At 40.7% G+C, this 21398-nt stretch overlaps 1 protein-coding gene across 2 annotated transcripts in view; it reads left to right on the top strand.

The window, feature by feature from the left end:
• scube3 (signal peptide, CUB domain, EGF-like 3) overlaps positions 1-21398 on the top strand; it is a 257239-nt gene that overhangs the window by 177697 nt on the left and 58144 nt on the right. For both annotated transcript variants that reach the window (XM_052034596.1, XM_052034595.1), the window contains exons 7-8: positions 16-132; positions 12540-12662. In XM_052034596.1, the coding sequence (XP_051890556.1) occupies positions 16-132; positions 12540-12662 (240 nt within the window). The remainder of the gene's footprint in view (positions 1-15; positions 133-12539; positions 12663-21398) is intronic.

Here is a 21398-nt window from a genome sequence, read left to right as displayed (position 1 = left end):
TTTTCCTTCCCACAGAGACTTGTGCTGTGAACAATGGAGGCTGTGACAGCACGTGTCAGGACGCTGCCACGGGTGTCCGCTGTAGTTGCCCGGTGGGATTCACATTACAGCCTGACAGAAAGACATGCAAAGGTCAGTTCCTGGTCCTTCACCCACAGACTTACTGCTTTCGGTACAATGTTAGAACATTAATTAAATAGTTGAATTAATACTGATATGCCTATTCAGAGTAAACCAACAGAAGACTAATGTTTGAGTCACAAATGCTTTTCATATCATTTGACTGCAATATTTATAGTATGTTCATTTGGTTGTATAGATCAAAATTGATGTTTCAATGACATGGAACCAGGAATCCACTGCTCCGATTTTCCACAAATTCATGGAATCAGAGAGGCACTGCATCTTAACTCTGATGGCAGCAGTCATTAAACAGATGGCCATTACTTGTGCAATTTCATAATGGCAGGTGTTTTAATTGCAGTATTTCCAACCTGCCGATATGACTTGTACAATGGAGTATTTTGGCCTCTGCTAAAACCTTACAGAGTTCCCCTCTCATGCCGCACCTGGCATTGGTTACCTGGAAAAGCATTAGAATGGCGGCAGTATTTGGAATGAAATATGCGTAGCTTGATACAAATTTTAAAGTTATGGGACCTGATTGTGTTTGGCAATGGGGACGGGGCAGAACCATAGGAAGATAGGGAAGGAACCATAAACAATGGGTGAATGAAGACAAACAGCAGCAATGTGGATATGCAGTGAGGCAGAGAAAAGAAATGAAAACCAAACAAAAGCAAAAGGAACAGTCTCATAGTATGTAAATTTATTCAAAGCCACTATGCAAAGTCCTGTAAATTCTTGCTCTGCACTTTGTACATCGAATGCCATCATAACCCTCAGATAAATGCATCTGTTAAATAATAAGACACTGAAATGTCTTATACCTGCATAATTCTGTGATCAAGGATACAGAGCTCTGGGTCAAGCAATTTATGTAATTTAAAGATCAGTTAACAAGTGGTTAAGAGCTTATACTTGACTGTGATTGTTAAGTGAGCATGCTTCAAAGATTCATTAGTTTTGAAGTAAATATAGAAAGAATTCTAACAGGAAGCACATATTCTGTCAAATGTGTGAGCTACATTGCCATTTCTACTCAATAGAACTAGTTTTCACACCTGTTTTATTCCATATCTGCATCCTGTCCCTCAGCCATATAATCTATGTGGCCATGATATTCAGCCTTACCCCTCTGTCTTCTTGCTTGACTTTATGATACTACAACATTGTTGTCTTGCACCAGACCAAAGGCAGCCTGTTCATTTGCAGCATTGGTATCCTCGTCCACCCTCCAAATCAACTTCCATTTCTTTGCATGATTCCACAGTCCAAAGTTCCACTGGCTGCATCTTAACCTGTCTTAAATCTTACTTGGCTATTTTAGTTCAATTGTCATCCATGTCTATACCAAGCTCCCTTATTTCACTGCCCCTAACCCCCATTCACCAACCACATGAAATGAATTTAGAATGCTCTTCCATCATGCCTTCTTCACCTTCTCCAACTTTGTCTCCAATTGCCATTGCTTAGGATTTCAGAAAATACAGCTTTGAGCCTGTTGAATTCCTAAAATATTCTGCCGGGTAGACCAAAACACAACAGACATCGTAATGGTTATACACTTGGTTTAATAATAATGATTCCGGTGATGGAAACACTTGATAACCTCATTTTCAACCCCTGTAGTAGAATTTTCACCCTTATCAGCCTGAGTTCCCTCGTACCAAGCCTAGTCCTTACCCCTTTCTCAACACGAGGAGTATCAAAGATTACATGAGCTGACAGCGCCAAGGTTAAGGATACTCTCTCATGGTCCAGGAAGAGGTTGGAGGGTAGAAGGAAGAGCCATCTGGATAGGTCTGAGAATAAGTTCTGTTGAAAGATCTTGATCAACGTAGGTGCACAATAAAATGCAGAAAATCACAGGTATTAATCCCTGGATTTTTACCTGAGCTATGTGTAAATTGGCAATGATGAACAGGTTACAAGATTAAAAGTGTAGCTGACACTCACATAAAAGCACACACATAAAAGAAGAATTGAGACTGGCTTTTGTGTTTGTTAAAAGTGACTAGTCCTCCAGACAAGGGGGATGTGAAGATTGCAGAGAGTGGTTATGATCAGGAAATCACAGTCTGCAAAGGATGGTGAAAATTGGATCAATTACGAAAAATAAATTAAATAGAGAATTGATAGAGAAAATTCACATGTCTACAGGGAAAGAGCAGGGGAATGGGATTTTCTCTACCAGGGTCCTGTATAAACTCGATGGCTGAATGGCCTCTTTCTGTGCAATTCTCTGATTCCATGATCCTATCCTGACTTTGTGATGTGTTAATTATAAGCATAGCCAGCCTTTCAAGTGCCTCTTTATCAATCTTCATCCAATTTATTATCTACTTCCCACTGTACTGAGATTTTGGATGCATCCTCTTCCTTGGTAAGGACCAATAAAAAGTATAGATTTAGTATTCCAGTCATGCTTTCTGAACCTATGGATGGATCATCTCCTTTATCCAATCAGTCTCACCCCTCCACCTCCTACCTACTTACTATTTCACTGGGATTATTCACTGGACACGTATCATTTACTTTTAGTACCTATTGTTCCATTACAGTTTTGCTACCAATATGTGGTTCCACTTTACCCCGGCCAGATGCCTTTTCATCTCATTAAAATTAGCAAGTCTCCAGGGAAGAAGGATAAGAATAAACATGTCTTGCTACAATGATATAAAGTATTGGGAAGACTTGGAGTCCTGTACAGTTTTGTATCCAAGGAAGGATTTGCTATAGACTTAGTAAACTGATTCTTGGGGTGAGGGATAGTTCCTTAATGAATGATTGATAGAAAAGGTCATGTTTTTGTTAATTCCCAAGGATTTGGAAGAATACATCAGCCTGGATTTTACTAGGTGTTGCTGGCAGTTCCGCATGGAACTGCATGGAACGGTTGACATTTCCTCAGTGTAAATGCCAACAAGTTTGGGAATTCCACTCACATGTAGAAGTCCTGAACTTACTGGCTGAGCTTTGCTAGAAATGTGTTATTTGTGCTCCTCTGCTGGACTCCAGCTGAGTCATAGAATCATAAAAGTCGTACAGCATGGAAATAGGCCCTTCGGCCCATCGTCCATGCCGACCATCAACCACCTGACTACAGTAATCCTAAACATTTTATTCTTCTCCTCTACCACTCACCCTCACACAAGGAGTGGTTTACAGCAGCTGATTGACCTACCAACCTGCATGTCTTCGGGATGTGGGAGAACACCGGAGCACCTGGAGGAAACCCATGCTGTCACAGGGAGAACATGCAAGCTCCACACAAACAGCACCCGAGGTCAGGATTGAACCCAGGTTGCTGGTGCTGTGAGGCAGCAGCTCTACTAGCTGCACGGTTATGCCACCCTGTGCTATGTTGGGGCAAGAAGTGGAGAAAAGGGGAAGAAAAATAAATATAAAAACATAGCGTCAGATAGCACAGAAACAGGCCCTTCAGCCCACCATATCCATGCCGCCTGTTGCATCTATCTACATGAATCCCATTTACCTACAGTAGGCCTGTAGCCTTCTATGCCTTGGGGATCCACATACTTGTCTAGATGTTTCTTAAATGTTGTGAGAATATCTGCTTGCACCACTTCTTCAGGCAGCACATTTCAAACCCAACCACCCTCTGTGTGGGAAAATTCTCCCTCAGATCCCTTCTAAATCTCCTACCCCTCACCTTAAACTTATGCCTGCTTTTTTTAGACACCCCGGCTATGGGAAAAAGATTTTTACTATCTACACTATCCATCCCTTCATGATTTTGTATTCATTTATCAGCTCACCTCAGCCTCTTCCAGGGGAAACAAACCCAGCCTATCCAGTCTCTCCTTATATCTGAAATGTTGCAATCTAGGAAACATCCTGGTGAATCTCCTCTGCGCCCTCTCCAGTGCAAGCACATCCTTCCTATGGTGTACTGCACACAATATTCTAGGTGTGGCCTAACCAAAGTTTTATAGTTATAACGTGACATTCCTGCACAATGCAACAGCTGATGAAGGCAAGCATCCCATCTGCGCATATTTCATGAAAAGATTATACATAGTTAAATAATATTTACTTTTCAATTTAAACTCTAGTAATCTGTAGAAGTCACACATTACTGCACCAGTAGCAAGAGCCATGTTTACAAACTCAATAAAATGGGTTCAATTTTTAAAAATGGATAATTCCCAAGATATGATCTAGCAGTACTCAAGCATGGTACAGGTAGCTATCTATTCTCTTGCAGTCTTTGATGCTTCTACACATAGGTAACACATAGGTCCCTCTTTGAATGTTTACAAGATCTTTCTCATTTTATGGTGCAGAAGTTCAATAGTTAATTTCATATAAGTGCTGCAAAAGGCTGTGTCTGTGATGACTTTAGGGCACTCAGACCCCATGTATTATTTGTGTTGTAATCCTATTGTTGTCAGTGCACTCTAGTGGATGAGTGGAAAGTAAAGGTAACTGCTCTTGATGTCCAGCACATAATTGTTGATCTCACAATGATAACTGGGTGTCATTTATGTTTTATGTCATTTCAACTGGATATACAGATCCATTAAAGGATGTCGTAATGATAATTGGAGATGAGGACTAACCAAGATGCGTGATTTTCTCTGGGGCTGCGGAGCAGTATGATTTATGGAGACTCAGCTGAACTTCATTGATGGTGCTAGCATCAGTTGTGGATTGGTCATGATTTCTCTGTTTTAAGTCATCTCAATACTTTGATCCATTGAAGGATTTCATTAAAATAGTAGTCCAGAGCAAATATTTAAGCTATTTTACCACTGTTTCCACCGCCAACTTTTTGAGTTACCAAGGTTCACCTTGATGCTAAATACATGTTATTCCAGGTGGAGAGTTTGCCTGAAATTTATTAATAATTTCCAAGCAAATGGTGCAATGGAAGGTGTCCATCTCCAACAGGGTCATACAAACTAGCTGGTTTAAGGAAACTGTTTCTCCTTGGTTCTAGAGGAACAGAACATTTCTCGGCAGTAAGGAGAAAGTCAAAATGTATACTTGGATATAAATACTGACATTCTGGTTCCAAGGATCTCCTGAAACAATTTGCAACCAGTGAAATGTTTTCAAAGTGCAGGCATAACTAGTTTGTTGCCCCATGAATTAAGTAATTTGCACACTGTAAGTTTTTACATGCCAAGATGAGATAGAAAACCAGATAATCTGTTTTGATGGTATTACTTTAAGGGTAAATGTTTACCAGTACTCTGGGATAACACTCCTTCAATTCATGAGATCTTTTATTTGATGAAGGGAAAAAGAGCAATAAATGGCCTAGTTTAACATTTGAGCAAAACAGTTACTCTGACAATCCTCAAGATGCTACCTTGGTTTTTGTGTGTGCTAGTTCTTGAGTGAATATTGCACCGATAACAGTTCCTGAAAAGAGTGCTTCCACTGAACCAAGCTGCCACATGCCTCCTTGCAAAAATGGCTAAAGTGCCAATATCAACTTTACATTTTACAATTTGTCCACCAGCCTGGAGTGAACTGAAAATTCCAGAATTGATGGGATGGTGTGGTTTCCATTATACTGCTGGCATTTCCTTCCATATTTTTAATGATTTGAATTACTAATTGAAACCATATAAAAATATACCATGTATTAACAATTACAATTACATTTTGAACATGGTTTTGTTTGGCATATTGTCTAAACAAATTCAAAATATGCAAGGGAAGAATGGTTATCAGTTGTAACAGTCCTCATCATTGACACTCAGTTAAAATTTTGCATGTGGGCATCCTCTGAATGCGGTTTTAAATACACAATATCTGTCCTTCTGTGCATGTACAAAGGGAGATGACTGCCCTATTAAAAGCTGCATGAAACTAGTTATCCAGTGCATTCATGCAGTGGATTATCTTTCATCAAGTGAAATACAAACTGCCAATAAATCCAGTCTTTAGTCTGTTTCTGAACTAGTTACCCAGTCTTTAAAAAGTGCATAAATAAATCACTGCGTGATTGCTGATGTCTATTGACAATTCAACTTGTTGCTAATATGGAAGTGAATATACCAACATAAACTCTGCAGTTATGATTAATGTTAGAGAACTTTCCCGAAAAAGTCAAATGTAGGATTCAGGTCTGTCAGAACTTCCCTAGTTTGAAAAACTAGGAGTATTTGGAGACCTGTGACTCTCTGTCACTATCAAAAAGCCAAAATCTTCCATATAAAATAGTTGTTGGCTACAGCCCTGTAACAGTAGCTGTTGGCCACAGATGTGTAACAGTATTTGAGATTACTGCCCTGTAACAGTGGTACTTGGTTACCGCCCTATAACAGAGCGGTCAATTACTACCCTGTTTATGTTCAGTTGGTTCAAGATCACAAGATCACAAGACAAGGGAGCAGAAGCAGGCCATTCGGCCCATCGAGTCTGCTCCAAGGAAAGGGAAATAGAAATGAGAAATGGGGAATGGGGGAAGAAGAAAAAAAACAATTTCCTGCCTTATCCCCATACCCCTTGATATTTACTACTCTAACTCAAGTGGTTGGTTCTTGCCCTGCTACAGGAGAAATGGTAACTAACCTGTAACAGGGGTGATCAGTTATTGTGCACTGCCAGGGAAGTTTAGCTACTGCTCTCTTGGTTACTGCTCTGTTAAGGGACTGATTGGTTACTCCCCTATTACACAAACAATTGCTTGCAGTCATGTAATGGGTCATTAAGTTACTGCTTGATTCATGGACTGTTGCTTATTGTCCTGTATCAGGGACTATCGGTTACTGTGCTGTGACAGGGGCTGCTGCTAACCGCCCTATAACATGGGAATCTTACTTACTGCCCTCTGAGAGGGGCTATTGCTTACTGCCATGTGACAGGGACTGTTGTTTGCTGTCCTGTAACAGGGCCTGCTGGTTAATGTCACATAATAGTAGCTGTAGGTTACTGCCCTGTAAAAGGAATGGTTTGTTTTTGCCCTGTGATATTACAGGAACAATTAGTTGTTTGTCTGTAACATGGTTGTTTAGTTACTGCATTCTAATTTGGGGGATTGTTTTCTTCCCTCTTAAAGTAACAGTTGGTAACTGCCATGTAACAGGGACTGTTGGTTATAGTCCTAAAGTAGGGGTTTCCCAGTTACAGTGATTTTTTTTAAAGCTGCTGATCAGTCAAATGCCATGCAGAGCTTGACGAACTCTTCAGTGGCATGCAGTCATTGTATTTACAATCAGTTTGAGTTAATATCTATATGAGCAGCACCGAGACCAGATTCCAAGATCAGAAACTAGGGTTTCCCAATCTCTCCATGTCACTATTTTTCCATGACCACATCCCAGTTTTCTGAGCTACGATGGCCAAAGCGAGTACCCTTGTCTCAGTTACTTTCCCAGTGAAGTAAGTGGTCCACGATACTTTCCTTTCATCCCCAAAAAAACTTCCTGTGATAAAGAGGATTTTTGCCACACTTGACCTGCTGATATAACTTCCGTGTAGGCAGTGAAGAGGAGGGTGGCTTCTAGCTCCCTTTTGATGACTGGATCAGTGATGGATTCGTTTTAACTTAAGTATTACTTCATGACATTTATGCAGCAGAAGAGAATTGTTAGAGGTTATAAGGTCATTACATACAAGGAATACCACGTTAATACAGAAGCAGCAGGGCGCTAATCTGCCTCCTCAACCTCCACCCCTAATCCTGCCACTTACTTTGCTGTGGTTAGCTGCTTAATAATTCCAGGTTTTCCCCTGAACCACTCTCCTCAAAATTAATTCCAAGTGTTGATCACTCTCACGGCACAAAACAAGCCATTTGAATGAACAGATTTATGTCTTTGTGCAGGCTCTACACAGACCTCCTCCCACTGTGCTTCATTTCACCCTATCCTGTTATTTCTTTTCTTTTACATAATTACTTTGCTTCCTTATAAATGGATCCAGCCGCATCTATCTGAACCACTTCATTAAATAGTTGGTTCCAGATTCTTTGAATCACTCTCTCAGTGGTGAAGTTTTTCCTGAATTCCTGTTGTATTTATTTGTTTTGGACTGGCCCATAAGAAGACATACTAGCTTAAAAATCCAGAAACTCACCTATTTCCAGAGTGGAATGTGACTTATTCTCTTATTCGGTCACATCACACCACTCCAGAAATTCAATCAAACACTTCTGTTATAGATTCATACTTCTGAATCAATTTACCCATCAATGGAATGAGGAATGATGAAATCCCCTGTGCAATGCTCTTTTGGATTGTTTTTGAAGGAAAAAGATTGTTGATTAGTGCAAGCTAAATGTAGGACATCCTCTTGAGCCAAGCTTTTCTCTGTGTCTCCATTAATCCCTTTGACTTTTTAATATGTTTTGATGTTCACCTAGCAAGCCTCTTCCCCTTTCTTCCTCAGAGTGTTATACATGTTACTTTTGCTACTTATTTCACTCCCTTAAAATTTTTCCTTGATGGTTTATTTTTGGCCATATTTATTTAGCATTATTTTAAAGTTGTTTTAATTCTGCACTGCTAGAAGGTTGAAGGCAGGAGGCATATGTTATTATTCTTCATAAGATATTGTAAGCTAAAGTTGAGGCTCATGGAACTGGTGGAAAATTGCTGACCTGGCTAGGAAATTAGCTGAGGTTGTAGGAGGCAGTAGGGATAATGACCCTTAAATTGTCAGAATGTGACAAGAGGCTAAAAGTAAAACAAAACTGTTGATACTGGAATAAAAGCAGAAACTGCTGGGGCTGCTCTGGAGGTCAGGCAGCATCTGTGAAGAGAGAAGCAGAGTTAACATTCAAGGTCATTGACAAACTGTCCTACGTGGATTTGTGTTGGGGCCACTGTAATTCACTGCATTTTTTAACAGTTAGATGATGGGCTGGAAAGCTGTATATCTAAGTTTATCCAGCATGCAAAGATAGGCAGCCTTCTAACCAAAGTACATGGGAACATTAAATTATGAAGAGATATTAATAATGATTGAATTTAGGAGCCGTGAGGTATTGTTGCAGCTGTATAGGTCCCTGGTCAGACCCCACTTGGTGTACTGTGCTCAATTCTGGTTGCCTCACTACAGGAAAGATGTGGAAGCCATAGAGAGGGTGCAGAGGAGACTTACAAGGATGTTTCCTGGGATGCGGAGCATGCCTTATGAAAGCAGGTTGAGGGAACTCAGCCTTTTCTCCTTGGAGAGACGGAGGATGAGGGGGGACCTGATAGAAGTGTATAAGATGATGAGAGGTATTGATAGGGTAGATAGTCAGAGGCTTTTCCCCAGGGCTGAATTGATGGCCACAAGAGGACATAGGTTTAAGGTGCTGGGGAGTAGATATAGAGGAGATGTCAGGGGTAAGTTTTTTACTCAGAGAGTGGTGAGTGTGCGGAATGGGCTGCTGGAAATTGTGGTGGAGGCTGATATGTTAGGGTCTTTCAAGAGACGGTGAGATCGGTATATGGAGCTGAGTAAAATAGAGGACTATGGGTAAGCCTAGTAATTTCTAGGGTAGGGACATGTTTGGCACAGCTTTGTGGGCCGAAGGGCCTGAATTGTGCTGTAATTGTTCTATGTTCTATGTTTTACGATATTAATAGACCAATTATTAATAGATTATTAGAGAAATTGCACCAATTGATTTCAATACAGCATAATGTGAGCTCATACATTTTCTAAACAGTAAAAAGCTGAAAGTGTGAAGTTTCAAAAATATTTAGGAATCCATTTTCATGGGCCATTAAACTGACATGACCAGCCACAAAAAGTCATCAGAAAGGTAAAAGGAACATTGGCCTTTATAGGTGGACAAAAGTTATCCTACAGTTTTACAAAGCCCTGATTGGTTTTGGGGTACTGAGAGAAGGTGTTAATTTTGGCAGGAATGCAACATAGATTTAGCAGATTGATACCAGGATCCAAGGATTAAATTATGATGAGAAAATAGGGCTGCATTCCCTGAAGTTTAGAACATTAATGGCTGATTAGAAGAAGAGCTGCTAGAAAGGGCAGGGGGACTATTTCTGCTGGTTGAGGTCTTTAGGTTGAGAGGGTATAGTATTAAATTTAGAACAGGACCATTCTGAAGTAAAGTTGGGAAGATTTATGCACTTACATTTGAAACTCTCTTCCCTCAATGGCAATTGATATGGGTAAATTATGCGTTTTAATTCTGACATTGCTAGATTTTTGGTAAGAGGTGTTATATAGTATAAGGAAAAGCTGGTGATTGTGTTATGTCACAGATTAACTTTGATCTTCTTGAAAGGCAGGGGAGGCTAAAGCAGCCAAGAGCCCTATTCCTGTTTCAATGATAAAGTGAGCAAATTCTTCCATTCCATTTGTTTTCATTTTGCTCTTGATTCTTACTATTTTAAAGAGGATAAATTCTAAACTGAACTCCTGGTTTGAATTATGATGAGGTTCCAAATAATGTTAATGCTTTTCATTTGGTGGTCATTTTCCCCAGAGGAAATGTGTTTCGAATTTCCAATAAGTTGTGTCATTTCCAAATACCAGATCCCAATGAGCACCACAACTTATGCCTTTCTAAAACATAGTGACTGGCAGAGTTGTCGTGCAAGACATATATCAAAGTGAATTGGACCTAACCGATTGAAATCTCTCATTCACATAATTCATGTTCTCACATGCTCGTTTTATCATCTCATTTTAAATCCTTCTTGTGTTGACCAGGTGGTCAGCACCATATCTGGGCATTAGCTTGAATTTATTCACATTAATGGTTCCTTGAGTAGTTCTGTGTCATAATTCTTTCATGGCAGGTATACGGAATCTTCCTGATGTGTTGTTGCTATTACCATATTTCCTTATATCATGACATGCAGTGGCTCTTTGCTCAGTCAATTTTGTCCTGTGTACTAATTTATAATGAGTATATAAGCCTGAAGGTTAACACCCTAGACTCTCTGTCAGGCATACTGGATTACAATCCTCTCAATCCTTTTTCATAAGTGGCTTGACTTAGAACCAACATAATGTTGTGTTATTCAGGCTGGAAATCAGAAGTGGAAGGATTTTAGGAAGGAAAGACTTTAGTTCGCACAAGTTTTCAGCACCCAGAAACAACTCCTTAGAAGAACAAATGACACAGTGAGACTTGATCGCAGCAAAATCATACCTTGCATAAAGCAAGAAAGGCAGTTGTGGTTGTTGGTGGCCAATAATCCCAGCCCTGTGACATGACCACAGGAATTCTTCAGGGCAATATCCTGAGCCATCTACCTTAATCTGCTTCATCAATGGCCTTCCTATTATCATAAGATCAGAAGTGGGGGTGTTTGTCGGTGATTGCACAATGTTAAGTTCCATTTGCTACTCCTCAGCTGGACCAGCCACATAATTACTGTGGCTACAAGATCCTGTGGCATCCTGACACTTCAAAACCTTTGCCCCATGTACAAGGCAAAAATCAGGACTGCAGTAGATTACTCTCCATTTCCCTGGATGAGTCCAAATCCAACAGCACACAAGAAGCTCAGTACCGTACATGACCAAGCAGCCTGCTTGATTGCTACTTCATCCATCACCCAAAACATTCAATCAATGCATCATTGACACATCAGCGTGTTCTATCTGCAAAATATTTCACAGTTACTCGTTCAGGCTACTCCAACAGCACCTCCCAAATCAGTGACTTCTACCATCAAAAAGGAGAAGCAGGCACATGGGAGTACCAGTACCAACAGGTTCCCTTCCAAGTCACACAGCATGTTGACTTGGAAATATATTGTCACTCCTTCATTGTTGCTAGGTCTAAATACTGGAGCTCTCAATGCAACAGGACTGTGAGATATCTCCAATGGAAGGACTGTAGCTGTTCAAGAAAGCAGCTAACCATCTCCTCAGGGACAATTATGGATGGGTAAAAAATGCTGGCCTTGCCAGTAATACCCAGATCCCCAAAAATTAATTAAAGATAGTAAAAATTAGGGAAGAGGAAGGACTACAGGACTGTTACATTAGAAACTTTTAAAAATCCTAAGAGTAATGTTAACCAAAGGAACTGACGAAATCTAATAATAATTGCAGGAAGGTGAGAGCAGAGACACCAAATGTGAGGTCCTAATCAAGGCCAGGCAAGAACATACACTAGTCACTAATCAGTCATACTTTCACGTACTTTTAATGTGTAACACATTACTGAATTGATTTAAAAATTGATTTGCATAAACTAACTCAGGAAGTTTCTCTCCTCCCTCTCTCCCTTTCTCCCACTATGTCACTCGATTTCTTTTTTTACTTCTGTCCATCTGTCACTTTTGCAGTCAGTCATTCACTCCCTGTCTTTATCTCTTATTCTTCTATCTGTATTTCCATGTATGTCTGCACAAAATATACAGTATATTATACCTCTTTTTGTCAACTCTCTCTCTCTCTCTCACTGTGCCTTTTCTTTCTTTCTCCACACTTTTCTCACTCTGTGCTCTCTCTTTATGCAGATATTGACGAATGTCGCCTTCACAATGGTGGCTGTGACCACGTCTGCAGGAACACAATTGGAAGCTTTGAGTGTAGCTGCAAAAAGGGCTACAAACTGCTGACTAATGAAAGAACTTGTCAAGGTGAGTCAGATTTTTATGCTATTTTAAGGTATATGCTATGCTTAATCTCACCTTTATTCCTAATATTTGGTTTACCTACTTGAGCTGGGATGTTGCTGCTTGTGAATTGCATGGCAACAGGTGGGAGTTCTGAAATTATGGTTTTCCCTGCACTGGATGCAAATATCTGCTGCGTTTTCAGCAAAGTCAGCCAAAAAAATCAAGCAGGGTGTGTTTGTTGCTTCTGTTATGGCGATATTGCCTTCTGATCTCCGCACAGTGTTATCTGATGTCCTTTAAAACCAAGCAGATTAGATTTTAGATGAAGTTGAAGGATAAAAATGTTTTGGGTTGGAACATGAACCATAGTGTATGATCACCTGTAAGTATCTTGAATCTCTTTGGGAGTGCAGAGTTTGTTTGTGAGGGAGGGCAGGTACTGGAGTGTGAGAATATACTTCACAAATTGCTCCTGCGTCATTCGATTAAGATTGGAATGTTTTTCTTGTTGGTTACAATATCCATTTCAAATATTTATAAAGAGCATGATCTCAGCTTCAGGCATTATAATTAATAACTTTTAATCTGGATGTTAATGCCACCATCAAATATAACATTTCTCAAGAGATGAAAATTCATCCACCCAAATCCTGAGAATTTGGTCTTGTGAGAATGAAGTCACTTAGACCTGTGGGAAATGTCCACCATGGAAAAGTGGTGTTGGAGAGTAACTATTTCCACAGATCGCTGGGGTCCTCTGGTGGCAGAATCTGGGTATTGCAGAAGTACAATATAGCTTTTGTAGGGCGTGAATTTTGTCGGACAGGACCAGCATTCACAGTCGGCAGTGAAATGCCTGCAATCCCCATTGACGTTTGGAATCACTGCAAACTTGCCTTAGGCAACCTGTCCAGGCTGCTGCAATTTGCAGGGGAGAGCCAGTCTGATCCTTCATGATGCAGCCCTGCTTTTTTTCCCCTATAATAGGAGCATGTGGAGTGGAGGTGTTGGGGAGGATGGTTGGGGTGGGGGGAATGGCAAGGAAATGCATGACAGCTGCCTAAGCTATACCTCCTAACCTAGCCAAATCAGAACCATGAAAGACAACATGAGTCAGAATTCAAAACTATTAAAAACTTCTAAAACTGTTTTAAGAAGTAAAAATCTCAAAACACTTAAATTTGAATGAAACTAATTTAACTAAAACCTATCTTAGTCCCTCATAACTATACATCTCCATTGAAATGAGTGGAGAAGTATCCCTGGCACAGATCTAACCAGCCTCGTTATTTTTTAAGGGTAAGTGATGTGGAATCTCCACACCTGTTCCCACAACAAAATGAATGAGGGAAGCGAGAGGGGCAAGGAAGGAGAAGGAAGGGAGAGGAAAGGAAGTGGATGGGCAGGGGAGAGGAGAGAACGAAGCAGAGGGTGAGAGAAAGAGAGAGACAAGTAATAGGAGGGGAAAGACATGAAATAATTTGTGGAAGTTCTCCACAATTTATCTTGTGGGATCTGTTATTAAAATCTTCCAAATGATTTTCAAATTAATAAATGCAAAAAAATTCAGAAACCTCAATGAACTAAACCTTATCTCAGCCCCTCACGGCTGTTTGTATCCATTGAAGTGAATGGGGAAGCACTCTCTCCACGAAGTGCAAGTTGTTCAAATGAATTCCACGGCGTGAATGTTAGGGAATCTCCACAATTTGCATGAGGAATCCAGCGTTGGAGTGCAGTCGGCTAACTAGCGGCTGATCACAACTTCGGGACTTCCACATTCATGTGCATTTTTTTCCAAAATCCTGAAGTTGCTGGCAGCTGTACGAGGAAGTGTCCCTGTTTCATGGCATTTCCATGCAAAATTCATAGAACTTGAGATCCTGACCAAAGTTATGTTGACTATTGATATTACGTTATTGCAAAGAAACAATTGATCAGATTCTGCATCACTACTATAGTGCTAAGTCAATATTTTTCAATTAGATTGATTTATTACTTGATCCCAGTAATTAATTTTTTCTTTTGCCTTTTTAAATAAAAACCTCACTGCATTATGTGGAAACCATACTGATAACATGATAGCGCTGGAGAGGGTGTAGAGGAGATTAAGCAGGATATTGCCTGGGATGAACATTAGATATGAGAAGAGACTGAATAGGCTGGGTTTGTTTTCCTTGAAGCAGAGGAGGCTAAGGGGGGACCTGATAAAGTGATACAAAATTATGAGGGGCCTAGATAGGATTGATAGTGACATAACAGAGATGTCTAAGACAGCTTAGGTTTAAAATGAGGAATATCAGGGTTTGAGAGGATCTGAGGAAGAATTTTTTCACCTAGAGGGGGTAGCAATCTGGAATGCACAGTCTGAGAATATGGTGGCGGAAGGTACTCTCACAATATTTAAAGTGTATCAGGACAAGCATTTGAATTGCCAAAGATACAGCCACAGTGCTGGTAAATTTGGATTAGTATAGATGGTGCTTGATGGTCGTCATGGACGTGGTGGGTCAAAGGGGTTGTTTCTGTTCTGTGTGACTCTGTGACTCTAATCAATGATGGTGGTGGGACTGTGAGCCCAGACCCTTTCCAGTTCTCCTCATTTTCTAGGAGGACTGTGAGAACCTTAATGCAAGATTGATCTTTAATTTCCTCCAGGTTGAGGATTGGAGAAAAAAAGGGGAATAGAAAATTTAGGTGAGAGCTGAACCAATGGGTAGACAATAAAGGAGAGTTGTAGAGAATGATGGAGATTTTTAGTATCCAGAGATGTTGAGGGACAAAGGACTTAGGAGGAAATGGATTGGGGGTATGAGATACTGAAACAGGTGTATGGAGAGAAGCATGTAGCAAGACAAAATGATTTGGGGCGAGTGGAGGTGCTGATTCTTACAGCCCATGACCTGGAATTGTACTATTGACCAAACTTGTGACATTCGTTGTCTCAGGAACAAAATTGGTTTTGTTCCAAGGGGAGAGATACTTGGTCTGCAAAGAGTATTTATACAGTAACAGTTACTCTTATCACAGTGCTCTCCCTTCATCATGCTCATCAAACATGCCACTGCCAAAATCTCTACAGGCTTGCAGTCACGTATACACAGAAGCCGTTTGGGGAGAAGCCAATGTTGGTGAGGGGCGGCCAGACGTTATCAGCCAGTCACGCTCTTGATGTGTTAAATGATTTAGAACAATGTTTTCGTTAGTCACAGAAACAAGAAATCAGGAGCGTGTCAGATAAATGTTAGGGGTGAGTACAGACTGGGTTTGTTGCTGGCACTTTAAAGATTTTGCATTCTCCCCTGAGAAATAGTAAGAAAGAACTCAACTGCAAAATAAGTACCAATAAGACATTAACAAAGTACATGTTTAAAGGGAAATTGATTAAATCCAATTACTCTTCTGCTTCTGAACCTATCTCTCTCCAGCTTGACTCTGTCCCTTCTGACTCTCTTCTGTGTCTTTATCCCTCTATCCTTTTGATCCTTTCCCTGTATCCCTGGCTCTATCCCTTCTGATTCTCCCCTTCTGTACCCATTGACTCTATCCTTCTAACATATCTGATTATATCTGTCTGTCTATTCTGATTCCCCTTCTATCTCCTTGACTATCCCTGCTACCTTTTGTCCTTTTGACTTGCTTCCTCTATCTTTTCTGGCTCCATCTCTTCTGTCTCTGTTCAATTCATTCACAACTCATGAGCAAATGAATTAATCCATGCTTACATATAGCTAAGCATGTAAAAGAACATTCAGGCATGGGGTCATAAGTGGCAAGACGCACCTATGCCGTAAAAGAGGCAACAAGAGAGTCTAATCACCTACCCTTAATGTTCAATGATATCGCCTTCACCAAATCCCCACCATCAACTTCCTGGTGGTCAACATTGAAGAGAAACTCAACTGAATTAGAATCAAGTTTATTATCACTGACATATGTCGTGAAATTGTTAATTTGTGGCAGCAGTACAGTGCAAGACATAAAGACATAAAAATTACTATAAGTTACAAAAATAACTAAATGGTGCAAAAGAGGAATAATGAGGTAGAGTTCATGGGATCATGGACCTTTAAGAAATCTGATGGCGGAGGGGAAGAAGCTGTTCCTGAAACATTGAGTGTGGGCCTTCAGGCTCCTGTACCTCCTCCCTGATAGTTGTAACGAGAAGAGGGCATATCCTGGGTGGTGAGGGTCCTTAATGATGGATGCCGCCGTCTTGAGGCACCGCCTATTGAAGATGTCTGCTATGGCAGGGAAGGTTGGACCAGCAACATAATTGTGGTAGCCACAAGAGTGTGTCAAAGGCTGATATCTTGCAGTGATTGACTCCCCCTCTGATATCCCCAGGCCTTTCTACCGTCTAGAGGGCACTAGTTAGATGTGCTAAGGAATCCTCTCCATTTTGCTGGAGGAATGCAGCTCCAGCAATCTCAAGAAGCTTGACATCATCTTAGGACAAAACAACACATTTGATTGGAACCCCATCAAGTACCCTGAACAATCATTCCCTCAACCGCCTGTGCATATGGCTATAGGCTGTACCATATACAAAATGCACTGAAGTTACTTGCTCAGGCAACTCAAATATCACCTCTCAAGCCCACACCTATACTGTCAAGAAGGACAAGGCATGAGAGCACCACCACCTGCAGGTTCCACTCAAGTCACACAGCATTCTGATTTGGAAATATCTATATTGCCAGTTCTTTATCAAATTCGAGTTTATTGTCATATGCAGAAGTACATGTAAGCATAGGTCAATAAAAAAACTTAGTTGCAGCAAGCACATAGCATCCGATGAGCAGCATTCACAAGAAAAACATAAATTAAACATAAATTACACACAATTTTTACAAGTCAGAACACATTAGAACAAAAAAAGGTTCATTGTAGTGCAAAGTGGTCACAGTGTTGTTGTAGTGATTAGGGTTGTGCATGTTGGTTCAAGAATGGAATGGTTGAAGGGAAGTCGCGTACCTGAACCTGCTGGTGTGGGACTTCATGCTTCTGTACCTCCTGCCCAATGGTAGCTGTGAGAAGATGGCATGGCCCAGATGGTGGGGATCTTTGATAATAGATGTTGCCTTCTGGAGGCAGTACCTCCTGTAGATGCTGTCAGTGGTGGGGATGGATGTGCCCATGATGTATTGGGCTGAGTCCACTACTCTCTGCAGCTTCTTACGTTCCTGCGCATTCAGATTGCTATACCGGACCATGATGCAGCCAGTTATCATTACTGGATCTAAATCCTGGAACTCCCTACCCAAGTACCTCCACCAGAGGGATGCAGTGGTTCATGAAGGTGGCTCATTACCACCTTCTCAAGAGCATTTATATAGAGACATACAGCACGCAAACAGGCCATTCGGCTCACCACATCCATACCAACAAGTGAGCACCCATCCATATTAATCCTATCTTCCAGCTCTTGGCCCATAGCCTTCAATGCCTAGATGATTAAAGTGCCTAGACTGGACACTAATCTCTAGACACCACAGAGTCTAGACACCTCTTAAATGCTGTTAGCGACCCTTCTTCCACCAGTTTCTCCATCAGTGCATTCCAGGTGCTCACCACTTTCTGGGTGAAAAAGGTCCCGCTCAGATCCTCTCTAAATCTCTTACCTCTTACCCTAAATCTGTTTTCTTGTTTTATTCATCTAAGGGGAAAACATTCCTACAGTCTACTCAGTCTATACCACTCATAACTTTATATATCTCAATCATGTTCCCTCTTAACCTCCTCCACTCCAAAGAAGCCTCTCCAGTCTCTCCTCATAACTAAACCATTTCATCCCAGGCAACATCCTTTGCATCTGCTCTACACCCTGTCCAGCGCTGTCACATCTTTCCTATAGTCATTTAGGGCCAAGCAATAAATTTTGGCCTTGCCAGTGACACCCAGACCCTCAAAAATCGGAACTTTTTCTGTCCTAATCTCACTGTGTTAGTCTCTTGTCCCATCATTCATTTCTGCTGTCTTCCATTTTATAACGACAAGATTCCACCTCACGTGCATATCCTTGTAACAATTCAAACAACAGGAGAGATCTCCTGTGCCCTAAAAGATCTCCTTTATTTCTATTCCTGTTTCATTTTCGTTCTCCCTTTCTGTCTTTATCATTCCTGTCAGCCCATCTTGGTGTGTGATAGGATGTGGCCCTTCACATTTTGTACACAATCCCTTGGCTGTTACCAGCTCCAGGACTGTTCTCCTAACATCAGAGAGAAGGGTTCATATTCCATGAGATTCAAGGCTCGAATATTTTTCAGTGTTTAATGATGTGCTTTTTTTTATAAAAGCAGTCTTTTTCAAATCACACGGATAATGTCATCCGGATGCCTCACTGACCTGGTATATTTCTGCTGACCCTGTGACACTTCAAAAAGCTTGTCCATCTTGCATCCTTTGACAGTCTCTAATCTGAATTCAAACTCAAGGTAAAAGCCTACATCTGTATTCCAATAGTCTTTACAATCCAGTGTCTTAGATCATTGTTAGTGTGTTTTCCAAGCAGCAGCAGATTCATGTCTTTCATTTAGCATTTATTTTACAACAAACTAGCAAAGTTGAAATGTGGAACCAGAACAGGGATCAGGACTAAGGCAGAAATACAATCACAGTGAGAAGCCTGTGCATGCATGTTCCAGGTCACAAGCATACAATGTAGGCTGATACTCCAGAGCTGCATGGGGTGATGCTGCACTCTTAGAAGTGATGCCACAGAGCAAAGTTTCATCACTTCTCATTTGTATGACTCAACATTTGTTGCATCGTACAAACGGCAATGGTTAAACATTGCTCTTGTGGTATGGGGTTTAGTTCTGACCACCCTTTTTTACATGTAGGATATTAGGGCAGTGCAGCTTTGCTAATAATCATGCCTCTAACAGATTCACTACAATTATACTGGAAATGAGAAGCTATAATTAAGGAAAAGTTGTTCCACAGGGTAGGCCAAAGGAGACATAATAAAGGTTTTCAAACTTCTGTGGTTTCCAGAGGGTGCTCAGTGATCCATGGTTGGTGAATTAGTGAGAACCAGACAGACTCACAATACTATTATTAGAAGAACAAAGAGTGAAGTCAAAATAAAATCATTTCTAGTTATTGCAATGGAGATATTTTGTTATAAGTGGCTATTCAAGCAAATATAGTATGTCATTAAAACAGAATTGAGAAAGTTATTTGAAAAGAGAATATAAAACAATGGAAGTATGGAGGCAAGATATTAGAACAAGTTGCTTCTGTTGAAGAATTGACTCCAATAAAGACACGAGGAGGCTTGAGATTCATTCTGGGTGTAATTACTCTGACTGCAAATCGGACATTTGTCCTTTTATCTGGGTTTGAATCCCACAAAGATAACACCAATAGCTGAATAATTCCAAAGGCAAATCACATCTCAGTTTGGCATTTTGATCAGTGCTATTCCAAAGCACATAATTTCCCACAATTTGGAATAATTGGCACTTTTTATCATACCCAATTAACAAAACTAGAAGTTGGGGATATGCCAAACTATCATGCGAGATGTAACCAATGCTGGATCAGGAAGAAAGTGGGTTTCAGAAGGCAGCAGACTGGTGCAGCAGTGGAAACTTTTCATTAGGATTTCAGTAGAGTACCAGGAGCTGATGATTACTGTACCTGCCTGGGTACAAAAGACTGAAATATGACTCATTCCCATCTTTTGTCCTTTCCAATTCCTTCATAAAATTTCCCTGTGTAGCATCAGAAAAGCATGGAGTCTGCTCTCCCTGGGTTGCACCATACCTGTTTGATTAGGTCACATTTGCTACTAACCTAATGCCCACCAATTCTTGAAACTACAATGCATCTCCCTTTAAGAATTACAACTGTGCTTTCTATTTCTTCTCTCAGATGATGGTGAATCTCTGGAATTCTCTGCTCCAGAGAGCTGTCGAGGCTAGATCATTAGAAGTATTGAAAGTGGAGGTCGATAGAGTATGAAATTGAGGGCTATGGGGATCTGGCACTAAGGAAGAATTGAGGTGTGGGGTAAATCAGCCATAAATCAGATATTATTGAATGGTTATTGACCAAGTGGCCTATCCCTGCTCCTATTTTCTTCTTGTTTGTTCTTGTGAAATGGAGAAATCCCCCCACCCAGCCCCAGTCAGGAATGCTGGACTAACTTTTACACCAGCAGCTGGACCTTTTGTTGCAGAAGTTCGGAATATTTGGGGTTGGAACTCGTGGAAAAGGAGAGCCATAAGACACCAAGAGATTATAGACAGATGATACATTTTGACACAGTTTACCATGATATTGTGTCAGTTAAGATAAACTTGGCAACATGCATTTTATTCAAGACGCCACCCCTTTCAAAACAACGGAGTATTGCCCTTAGATAAATGAAAGCTGCGGTAGTCCTCCCAGTCAACAGCAGTGGAGAGGAATGTGAACCGCAGACAAGACAACGAGGGATTGTGATGCCTTGTTTGGAGTCTGGTTTGTTGGTGGTTCATCATTCTCACCTAAATTTAACCTTAACGTAATCTCTTTCTGTTGCAGTAGAGGCAAGATCTCTTGAGGATTACACTGTGATAAAATATTGTGGGTTCGTTGTGCATTCAATCAGATAAATTAGGTGGGACTACATAAACAATTCAAGACTCAACAAAGAGCCTTCATCAGAAACATTGGCAGGGAAGAACATCTCGGTGCACTAATTAAATGGAGATTTGTGACAGGCTCTCTGGCTTGTGGCCATTCATTGCTTAAAAAATACTG

The sequence above is a fragment of the Pristis pectinata genome, chromosome 20 (assembly GCF_009764475.1).
Source record: "Pristis pectinata isolate sPriPec2 chromosome 20, sPriPec2.1.pri, whole genome shotgun sequence".
NCBI classification, from domain to species: Eukaryota; Metazoa; Chordata; class Chondrichthyes; order Rhinopristiformes; family Pristidae; genus Pristis; species Pristis pectinata.
This window is presented reverse-complemented; position numbering and strand designations above follow the sequence as displayed.